We start from the raw sequence: 10,851 nt of genomic DNA, 5'->3' as shown, positions 1-10,851 counted from the left end.
AGGACAGGGTTGTCTCACCGTAATGTTGTAAGGGTGTGCTTGCGGATAGAACTCTTCCAGATAACTCTGGAGGTCTTCTTCGTCAATGTACCCGGACCGTTGGCGATCAAGAACGTAAATATAAGTGTTCATTGCTCCGAACCGTGCCCGCTACGGGCCTCCGCGAGGTGACTGCCAACGCTCAGCACTCTCCTGCTGACGATCCTTCCCGGTATGATTTGACAGTGATATATGGGAGGGATGGAGGGACAGTGGCACACTGCACAGCAATATGGAGGGCATGAACGAGCCGCTAATGTTGATCGGCGGAGAGCGGCACAAGACCAGCAAACACCCAATCCTATCACCCTCCACCGGACTTATCAGTGGCCTCTAGGGGCGTGCCAGCCTTGTCGTTGCTTTTGAGGCTCTTTGCCTCGGCCCAGAGACCCCTTACGTCGGCCTTTTTTACGCGATGTGGCCCAGTAACCATGAGCAGTGCCTTTCGGTCAACTCCCATACTGCAAGGTCTGCATTCTGACTCCTGCTTCTGCACGTAGAACGAGTCTTATCATAAGCTCGCTCGGCCTGCTCGAGATGCCTGGACAGCTCCAGTAAGTCGCAATTTAGCAGAACGTGTGAAAACTGGTGCCAACTCATCTGTTCGCTGGCAGTCAAACCCTCTATGGATACCAGATCTTTGTAAGCCTCCAGTGCCCTCGATGTGGCTCAGCGCGACTTACTGATATTCATTCGTAGTTTATCCTTCTCACGGCGGTTATTGGACATGGAGTGTTTGGGTCAAACGGAGCTGCGCTGGCCGCTGCTGGCCCGGGCGGCCTCATTGTGTCCATCGCGGTGATCAGCTGCGTGACTATCTGCGTGGGAGAATGTGTCGGTGAAATGACGCAGCAGTTTCCGATACCGAATTCCATGGTCGCCTATGTCCAAGCCTTTGTGGACGAGGATCTAGGGCTGGTGATCGGACTTTGCTACTGGTACGGAGCATACTGTCCGTCACGCTTGGAGACGATGTCGGCACTGACTCGGCTAGGTATTCTTATGCAGCGGCCTTTGCAATACAGAATGCAACCGTTGCCACTTTGACTTACTACTGGCGCTCGGGCAACGAGCCAGACCGACAGGCATGGCAGGCTCTTGCGTTCTACGTTGTGTGTCCTTCCGTTCTGTTTGGGCTGAACATGACTGGTGTTTTTGTACGACTCTCTCCCGATGATGACAGCCATCTACTGACCTCCCAAGTACTACGGAGTTATTGAAACCATCAGCGGGGCTTTAAAGGTAGTCCTCATCGTGGCGACTTCCATATATCTCTACATCATCGCTGCCGAAGGTACGGTGTAAAGGGACTGTCATGTCTTTCCTTGACGCTAACTTTCATTCCAGGACATGATCTTATCAAAGATCCATGTAGGTCCCGTCTCTTGTAGTCCGTTAGAACATTGCTTCCACTCACTCAATCAACAGCTAGCCTTACATGGTTCACCAAGCCGGACTTCCTCAGTAACATACCCAAAGCCGTATGGTGCGTCTCCCTCTCGCCGACATGATATGGAAAACCGACTAACAGACATCAAGCTTCGCCATCCCCCTTGTCGCGTACAGCTTCCAGGGAGTCGAGATAGCAGCCATGGCTGCGTTCGAAGCACGGGATGCGCGCGCTCTACGCTGGCCGTCCAAATGGACCGTCTACGCCGTCGCCTTCTTCTACATCATGTGCTCCGTGGGCGAAGCGCTCACGGTCAGCCACGATGACGCCCATCTGCGGTCTACAGATGACAGCATCTGTACGGGCGAGTCAAGCCCTCCCTTCTCCGCCAGCATGATTGTCATCGCTGCGTGGAATGCCGGCCATAAGACGCTCGCGGGCTTCCTCAATGGCTGTCTCATGTTTAGTGTCGTTTCCGCAGCCAACACCTCTCTCTACGCGAGCTCCCGCTCCATGTACGGCCTTGCGCAGCTGATCAACACTCCGAATTGGATCCAGAGGAAGCTCGAATGGGTTGGTCATGTGGACAGTAAGACCGGTGTACCGGTTGGCGCCTTGCTCTTGTCCACGTTGGCGTTTTGCTGGATTCCGTTCCTTCAGTTAGGATGCAAGCGCGAGCAAGTATGTTGTCTCTCTTCATTGAACGTATCTCCTAGTATCATGCTGACGGACACTATAGCTGATCACGAACATGTCAATATCCACAAGCACCTCCTGCATGATCGTCTGGGCCGCTCTCTGCCTGGCCTACCTCCGCTACTACTATTGGTACGCTTGCTCCCATCTCTTCATACGCACAAACTCACATTGTGGTCTAGGCTCGACAAATGCGACGACGTCCTACAAAGGGACTATCCCTCCTTCAGCCGGAACTCTCCCAAATACACGCCCCGCGTCAACCTACAGCGCTTCCAGCCCATCCCCGCCTGGATCGGCCTAATCGGATGCCTGCTCTTCTTTGGCTTTTCCAGCGCCGAGTGGTGGGATCATCCTGAACGAGCCAATCCCGGAAACATCGCCAGCGCCTACGGAGTGGTAAGACCCGCAGTCCGTTCTATGCTTTCATGTTTGAGCCGTGTACACTAATGCTTGTTGCACAGCATATCGTGCTCCTTGTGCTTTTGCTCGTCCGGAAACTGTTCAAAGGACGGCTGTTTCGGAAATGGGGCGTGGACAGGACCGATAATGGACATAGTCTTGCGGATATTTTGGAGGCCCTGCAGAGCAAACATATCCATGATGGGGATGCTAGTGAGAACGGGACTTGGTTGCCGGACATCAGGTTGCGTACGCTGCCCTTGCGGAGTTCTCCTCGCGAAGAAATTTCGACGGATCGTGAGAGGGAGCCTGTGAATGGATCGGTTGTTCGACGTCGGACGTTACCGGTGCCTTCTATATAAATTGTCCTCAGGATGAGAACGTCTCTTGGAAATCTATGGACTGGACCTAATATTGACTCGTCTGTGTTATAGAGGACGCCGGAACATCATTTCATAGTCCCATAGATATTCAGGCTGAGACTGTCAATTCAAACGAGTCATCAAGTCATATCCTACGTCGACTCCATTTGACCAGTAGACAATATGTGCAATTGATAACCACAATAATCTATCTGTGAAAGTCGTTTGATTTAGGTAGAATTACTCGTCATAACACACCGTCTTAAACTTTTCCCGTGTCCACCCTTACCGCGACAAGGCAATATCATCAATTCTCATAATCATCTTCACCGTCTCCGCCGCGAGTTCGATCGCGCTGGTGCTGACCAGAAGGGGCTGGAGGATGTTTTCCTCGGTAATGTCGTCCTTCACACCGCCGCTGCGGATGCTCACACCCGCGTTGTGCTGGCCTTGGGCGTGACGGTGACGCAGATCGGTGACGACCTTGATCGAGTTGAGACCCGCGTTCTCGGCGAGCGTGGTGGGAATGACCTCCATGGCGTCGGCAAACGCCTTCCAGCAGATGGCTTCGGTACCAGTGAGCTCGCGCGCGCGCATGGCCAGCGCATGGGCGACCTCGATTTCGGGCGCACCACCACCAGCAATCAGAGCACGCTTCTTCACCAGACAACGGATGACGCAAAGGGCGTCGTGGAGCGAGCGCTCGGCCTCGTCCAGAATGAGGTTGTTGGCACCGCGGGCAACAATGGACACGGTCTGGTTGGTTGCGGTGGCAGGGGTCTTGATGCCGGTGACCTTCACATACCGAGCACCAGAGGCCTGCACCTCCTCAACGAGGTCGGCGGTACCGAGCTTGTCCTCGGTGAAGGAGTCGACGTTGGCAACGGGCTTGCAGCCCAAGGTCTTGCACAAGAACTCGACCTCATCACGTTCAATGTCCTTGATGGCGAGAATCTTGAGACGGGAGAGGAAGTGGAGGGAGAGGTCGTTGACGGCGTCACGGAGAATGGATTTCTGGATGAGGAGGACATTGCACTTCGTCTTCTGGATCTTCTTCACCATGTTGAGAAGGTACTGGCGCTCTTCCTTGAGGATCTTGTCCATCTGACGGTAGTCGTTGACCACGATCTGGTTTTCCATCTGTTGTCATCCGCGTTAGTAAACGGCATCGATCAGAAATGCATCAATCATCAACATACGTCAGGCTTGGGAGGGCTCAGCTGGAACTGAATCAGACCTATCCGGGCCTTCTCAATCCGTGTGGGTCCTCCACTGCTCTTGATGACGGGCTGGTTGAGCACCAGACCATCCACCATCTCACTGTCTTCGATCGTACCGCCGACCTTCTTCACTATACGGATGTTTCGGAGGTCGACGTTTTCCGCCGTCTTCGGGTCGACGACCTTCAGCACCGAGTCGACGGCCATGGGGCCCAGAAGGCCGGAATGCTGCGACACGATCTTGGAGGAGAGGGAGGTGGAAGCGGCTTGGAGGAGGGTCGAGCGGTCCATCAGGTTGATAGGACGAGACATGTTGTGGAGGATCTCAACGGCGGCGGCGGCGGCTCTTTGGAAGGACTCAGAGATGACCGTAGGGTGGATACCCTTGGACAGGAGGCGCTCGGCAGCACCCAGCAAGCTTCCTGCGATGACGACGACCGACGTTGTACCGTCTCCAGCCTCGACATCCTGGGCGGCACTCAGGTCGACGAGCATCCTAGCGGCCGGGTGCATCACGCTCATGTCCCTCAACATTGTGTTTCCATCGTTGGTCTGCGGGGGTTAGGAGCGGGACATTCAGGAGGTGGAGGGGATCCGTACGATGATGGTGTTGCCCTTGGGGGTTTGGATCTACATCTTTGTTAGTGCTCGGCACAGGAAACTGGGATAGATAGAATCCTACCATCTTGTCCATACCCCTGGGACCCAAAGACTGCGTGGTAGGTTAGCCCCTCATCTGCGACTCCAAACGAATATCGGCGCAAGCGTACCGTTCTGATGGCATCGGCGACGGCTGTAAGAGTCAGCAAAGGCAATTGTTAATGACTGATAGACGAAAATACCTCTAGCTGCGAGAATGTTAGATGTCCGCACCGCCATGGGCTTCTCCTTGTCCTGTCCGACTATCAGTCACGGCCCACAACTCAAGTCTTTCATTTCCTCCGCAAAAACACACCTTGAAGGAGTTGTTGCCGACGTTCCCCTGGGAGACTGCGGTCGCCATTGTGACGGAGGTTTAATGCACCCGGGGTAAATACAAGGAAAAAGAAGGATAGAGGGGGGAAAGAGAAGAGAAGGGGATTGATATGAAGAGTGATGAGGCGGCAGTCTGGAAATTCTTCGAAGTAGCGGGAGTTGCTGATTTAATGCTTGGCGGGCGCTAGTGCCAAAACAGCTCCAACCGACGCAACCACCCAAGCTGGAAGCTCATCACATCACTCCCGTCTCTTCCTCACTCTCTCTCAACATCTCCATCTCATTACATCGCCTTCATCGATTGCTCCGTCTCACTGTCTCGGTACCACTATCTACCTCGGACTATCTCAATACCCTTTCGATCTCCCAATAACCCCTTCTACCCTGTTCCGTCGCTTCGCCGCCGTCTCTCACCATGCCGAGCGCCACGGGTGAGAACTGGGAGAAGTACAGCAAGAACTACGCCGACGATGAAGAACCAGAGAAGAAGATCACTCCTTTGACTGATGAGTACGTTGTTTCGATTGTATTTGACGGGGTTGGGCTACGAACCGCAACTAACTCTCTCTAGGGACATCCAGGTGCTTAAGACGTACGGCGCCGCTCCCTACGCCAACGCCCTGAAGAAGCTCGAAAAGCAAATAAAGGAAAGACAAGCGAGTGTAAACGAGAAGATTGGCGTCAAGGTACGCTCATCCTCACTATTTAATACTTCCTTCCGATGGACGGAGTTGACGTGTTCAGGAATCCGACACCGGTCTCGCTCCGCCACACCTGTGGGATGTTGCGGCCGATCGACAGCGCATGGCAGAAGAACAGCCGCTGCAGGTGGCTCGTTGTACGAAGATCATCCAGGACGAGAAGGACTCCGATAAGAGCAAATATGTCATCAACGTCAAGCAGATCGCCAAGTTCGTCGTCAATCTAGGGGAACGCGTGAGCCCGACAGATATCGAAGAGGGCATGCGAGTTGGGTATGTTCATAATGGATCTATGACGGGGACTCCCTCCGGCTAATGCATCTACAGTGTCGACCGGAATAAGTACCAGATCATGTTGCCCCTTCCTCCGAAGATCGACCCCAGTGTGACGATGATGACGGTCGAAGACAAGCCCGACGTGACCTATGGTGATGTTGGTGGATGCAAAGAGCAGATCGAGAAGCTGCGAGAAGTCGTCGAGATGCCTCTCTTGTCCCCGGAACGGTTCGTCAACCTCGGTATCGACCCGCCCAAGGGTGCTCTGCTATACGGACCCCCCGGTACGGGTAAGACGCTCTGTGCTCGAGCCGTGGCCAACCGAACCGATGCAACTTTCATCCGTGTCATCGGTAGTGAACTGGTGCAGAAGTACGTTGGTGAGGGTGCCCGGATGGTGCGCGAGCTGTTCGAGATGGCCCGCACCAAGAAGGCGTGCATTATCTTCTTTGACGAAATCGACGCCGTCGGTGGAGCCCGTTTTGATGACGGAGCGGGTGGTGACAACGAAGTGCAGCGTACTATGCTGGAACTGATCACGCAATTGGATGGATTCGATGCCCGTGGTAACATCAAGGTGATGTTCGCGACCAACCGACCCTCCACCCTGGATCCGGCTTTGATGCGTCCTGGACGTATTGATCGGAAGATCGAGTTTTCTCTGCCGGATGTGGAGGGCCGTGCGAACATTCTCCGCATTCACGCTAAGAGCATGTCGGTGGAGCGCGACATTCGGTGGGAGTTGATCTCTCGCCTGTGCCCGAACGCTACGGGAGCAGAGCTTCGGAGTGTTGCAACGGAAGCCGGCATGTTTGCCATCCGGGCACGACGCAAGGTGGCGACAGAGAAGGACTTTTTGGCGGCCGTGGACAAGGTGATCAAGGGCAACCTGAAGTTCAACTCGACGGCGACGTATATGCAGTACAACTAGAGGGTGGAATGTATCATGGGGTTACATGGATGGGAGATGGATGCATGTATGAACATTAATACTAGGGATTACGGTGCATTGATTTTTATTGATCTTTGCTCTGGTATCTGTAGATGTACTACAGCTATCTCCTACCTAATGCCTCTGGATACGGCTGTATGGTCACGTGATATAAATAATGGAATCATGGATTACCTCAGCTGAATACAACACCTTATACAGCCATGACACGAGTCAATTGATGAATCTAATATAGCATATACAGCATATACTATCCATCTTGAATATCATCCCACACTCCGTATACTTCATAGGATGCGGTCTCTCGGACTGTGCTCTCGGAATTCCTCGCAGCCGCCGGGTTAAAAGAACACCGGCCACGTGCCTGCGTCTTCTCGGCCAATCAGCGGCTGCCGGCTGCCCGAGGTGATTACCACTGCGCGGCCGCTGATTGGCGCTCTCGGCCCCGGTCTTCCCCGTCGGCAAGTGCGCGCTGCTTATGTCATCCAGCCCTTCCGCCCCGAGCAGAAACGACGATCCAAAAGTTGCTGCAACCACGACTTCATCCATTCCAGCCGATTCTCTCCTCTCCTCTCCTCCCCCTCCGTGCTCTCTCTTCTTCCACTCTCCCTCCCCTCAACCTCCCTCTTGGTGTCATTAGAGAAGTGTCTCCTTTTCTTTTGAACCCCTCATCATGAGCTCCCTGAGCTTGCGGAGCCTAGCTCCCGCCTCCAAGGTCCGTTGCTCCGACCAACACCCGGCACCTTTCCTCGCAGGTCGCATGCCTTCCGCGCGCATTGCAGCACTGACACTGGTGTTATACAGATCTCCCGTGCCCTGAGGGATCAGAGACGTCTTTTCTCTTCTTCTCGCCCCGCTGGTACGTCGTCCTCACGACCATCCGTCCTGTGCGCCCTATACTAACCGTCGCCAGCCCGCATTTTCGGCAACGGACCCCTGCGCGCGAAGGAAGCCAATGGCTACATCTCCGAGAAATACCCCGTCATTGTAAGCCTCCATTACACCGGCACATACTATCAAACAAATAGATTCTCATTCGACCACAGGACCACGAGTACGATGCCGTCGTCGTCGGTGCCGGTGGTGCCGGTCTCCGTGCCGCCTTCGGTTTGGCCGAGGCTGGTTTCAACACCGCTTGTGTTTCCAAGCTCTTCCCTACCAGAAGTCACACGGTCGCTGCCCAGGGTGGTATCAACGCTGCCCTCGGAAAGTACGTCATCATCATCTTCGTTCCGTTCAAAATGGCGCTAACCCCGTCTTCTGTAGCATGCACCCCGATGACTGGAGATGGCACATGTACGATACCGTGAAGGGCTCTGACTGGCTCGGTGACCAGGATGCCATTCACTACATGACCCGTGAGGCCCCCGCCTCCGTTCGTGAGCTGGAGGGTTACGGTTGCCCCTTCTCCCGTACCGAGGACGGCCGGATCTACCAGCGTGCCTTCGGTGGTCAGTCGCGGGAGTTCGGCAAGGGTGGTCAGGCCTACCGTTGCTGCGCTGTCGCTGACCGTACCGGTCACGCCCTTCTGCACACTCTCTACGGACAGTCCCTGCGTCACAACACCAACTACTTCATCGAATACTTTGCCCTTGACCTGCTGATGGAGGATGGTGAGTGCCGCGGTATCATCGCCTACAACCAGGAGGACGGTACCCTCCACCGTTTCAAGGCCCACCACACTGTCCTGGCCACCGGTGGATACGGCCGTGCCTACTTCTCCTGCACGTCCGCCCACACCTGCACTGGTGACGGTATGGCCATGGTCGCCCGTGCCGGTCTCCCCAACCAGGATCTGGAGTTCGTCCAGTTCCACCCCACTGGTATCTACGGTGCGGGTTGCCTGATCACTGAGGGTGCTCGTGGTGAGGGTGGTTACCTCCTCAACTCTCAGGGTGAGCGTTTCATGGAGCGTTATGCGCCCACCGCCAAGGATCTGGCCTCCCGTGACGTCGTCTCCCGCTCCATGACCCTGGAAATCCGTGAGGGCCGTGGTGTCGGTCCCGAGGCCGACCACATCTACCTCCAGCTGAGCCATCTGCCCGCCAAGCTCCTGCACGAGCGTCTTCCCGGTATCTCCGAGACCGCCTCCATCTTCGCCGGTGTCGATGTCACCAAGCAGCCCATCCCCGTCCTGCCCACCGTCCACTACAACATGGGTGGTATCCCCACCAAGTACACTGGTGAGGTCCTGACGGTGGATGAGCAGGGCAAGGACAAGGTCGTCCCTGGTTTGTACGCTTGCGGTGAGGCTGCTTGTGTGTCCGTCCACGGTGCCAACCGTCTCGGTGCCAACTCCCTCCTGGATCTGGTTGTCTTCGGCCGTGCTGTCTCTCACCGCGTCCGCGACATCGCCTCCCCCGGCAAGCCCCACAAGGAGCTCAGCTCCGACGCCGGTGCCCAGTCCATCAAGGACCTCGACTTCGTCCGCACCGCCGAGGGTCCCAAGTCCACCTTCGACATCCGCAACGCCATGCAGAAGACCATGCAGTCGGACGTCAGCGTCTTCCGTACCCAGGAGAGCTTGGACGAGGGTGTTGAGAAGATCACCAACATTGACACCTGGTTCGACCAGGTCGGCACCAAGGACCGCAGCATGATCTGGAACTCCGACTTGGTTGAGACTCTCGAGCTCCGTAACCTCCTGACTTGCGCGTATGTACTCCCGTGAAAAAGAACCATAACAACAGAAGCTAACATGACTGATCTAGTACCCAAACCGCCGTCGCCGCCGCCAACCGTAAGGAGTCTCGTGGTGCCCACGCCCGTGAGGACTACCCCGACCGTGATGACGAGAACTGGATGAAGCACACCCTCACCTGGCAGAAGACCCCTCACGGCAAGGTCGACCTCAGCTACCGTGCCGTCGAGGCCAACACCCTGGACGAGGCTGAGTGCAAGCCTGTGCCTCCTTTCAAGCGTGTCTACTAAGCGCGCTTTGGGAAGGATGGTGGAGTGGAGGAGCTCCGTAATGAAGCCGCGTGAGGCCTATCAAATCGACTTTGCGACGACTGAGAGCGGACGAAAGAAAGAGCGTCACGAAAATTAGGCCGTGTTTATCTCTTGTGTTTATATGTGTATATCCATTTTCCTTCCAGGCGATGAGTTTGGTGTACTCACGTTCGTGTTTTTTATAGCCGTCTATTACCATACAATAGGAGTTTTCTTTGCGTTTATCTTGGTCGAATGTTCTCGAGCGTTTTCTTCTGTGCGGGTGACATGGGTTCTCCTTTCTGGGTGGTGTCAGGTATACTGAGTCCGTTCGCTCTTTGTTTCTGCACCCTCGGCGGGTCACACACACAAAGGAAAACGTGGTGAGAGGCTGAGCGGCCATAATTATAGAACGTGTTGTTTCAAATGGCCTGCGTACTAACTCTGCAAGGTACATGGCCGGCATCGAGGCGTTCACCATTGAGACAGAGCACGTCTTGCCTCCATCACGAGGCCCAGATGTCTCAAATTTGCTTCTCGGACTGGATGGACGATCCTTGGGCTAGTCCTCGGCAAAGCCACCGTCTTGGTCGGCCGTCGATGGATTGTTGGCGTCCTACTACAGACAAAGAAGCATCTAACGTTGTCACAACAACCCGCTATTTCTCCGGTGCCTTTGTCAGGCATCTGGATCCGGCCCAGTACCATGAATCGTCGCTCCGAGGAAGTCTTCGGGTTCTATGAGGGCTCTTAGAGTACATAGGACAGAAGTCAGAATGAGTCGACAGGACACTTGCTTGCATCTCGACCTACTCCTCCTGAGCCGGTTCTCTTGGTGGTTTAGCTGGCATGCTTCGTTCACTCGCTATTAGTCTCCTTGCGGTCTTGTTTCCTTGCTAGCATCTGA

General features: G+C 55.0%; 4 protein-coding genes across 4 annotated transcripts; 3 read left to right on the top strand and 1 right to left on the bottom strand.

Moving 5' to 3' along the window:
- Window positions 1–576: 576 nt before the first annotated feature.
- Window positions 577–2,575, top strand: ATEG_01697 (uncharacterized protein; the record flags this gene model as incomplete). Its single annotated transcript, XM_001209062.1, has 10 exons — window positions 577–593; window positions 654–681; window positions 739–977; window positions 1,034–1,151; window positions 1,243–1,333; window positions 1,387–1,410; window positions 1,468–1,525; window positions 1,579–2,110; window positions 2,169–2,257; window positions 2,308–2,575. The coding sequence occupies 10 exons, from the start codon at window positions 577–579 to the stop codon at window positions 2,573–2,575; spliced, it is 1,464 nt and encodes a 487-aa protein (XP_001209062.1).
- A 599-nt stretch (window positions 2,576–3,174) lies between these two features.
- ATEG_01696 (chaperonin-containing T-complex subunit CCT4) lies at window positions 3,175–4,794 on the bottom strand (the record flags this gene model as incomplete). The annotated part of the gene is made up of 4 exons (XM_001209061.1): window positions 3,175–4,029; window positions 4,089–4,661; window positions 4,710–4,739; window positions 4,792–4,794. The coding sequence occupies 4 exons, from the start codon at window positions 4,792–4,794 to the stop codon at window positions 3,175–3,177; spliced, it is 1,461 nt and encodes a 486-aa protein (XP_001209061.1).
- Window positions 4,795–5,499: 705 nt separating this feature from the next.
- rpt1 (proteasome regulatory particle base subunit RPT1) lies at window positions 5,500–6,992 on the top strand (the record flags this gene model as incomplete). Its single annotated transcript, XM_001209060.1, has 4 exons — window positions 5,500–5,594; window positions 5,656–5,770; window positions 5,829–6,058; window positions 6,113–6,992. The coding sequence occupies 4 exons, from the start codon at window positions 5,500–5,502 to the stop codon at window positions 6,990–6,992; spliced, it is 1,320 nt and encodes a 439-aa protein (XP_001209060.1).
- A 694-nt stretch (window positions 6,993–7,686) lies between these two features.
- On the top strand, window positions 7,687–9,944 carry ATEG_01694 (succinate dehydrogenase [ubiquinone] flavoprotein subunit; the record flags this gene model as incomplete). The annotated part of the gene is made up of 6 exons (XM_001209059.1): window positions 7,687–7,728; window positions 7,818–7,872; window positions 7,927–8,000; window positions 8,060–8,223; window positions 8,280–9,668; window positions 9,725–9,944. The coding sequence occupies 6 exons, from the start codon at window positions 7,687–7,689 to the stop codon at window positions 9,942–9,944; spliced, it is 1,944 nt and encodes a 647-aa protein (XP_001209059.1).
- Between the last annotated feature and the right edge of the window lie 907 nt (window positions 9,945–10,851).

Source organism: Aspergillus terreus, genomic scaffold (genome assembly GCF_000149615.1).
Source record: "Aspergillus terreus NIH2624 scaffold_2 genomic scaffold, whole genome shotgun sequence".
In the NCBI taxonomy this organism is placed as follows: domain Eukaryota; kingdom Fungi; phylum Ascomycota; class Eurotiomycetes; order Eurotiales; family Aspergillaceae; genus Aspergillus; species Aspergillus terreus.
This window is presented reverse-complemented; position numbering and strand designations above follow the sequence as displayed.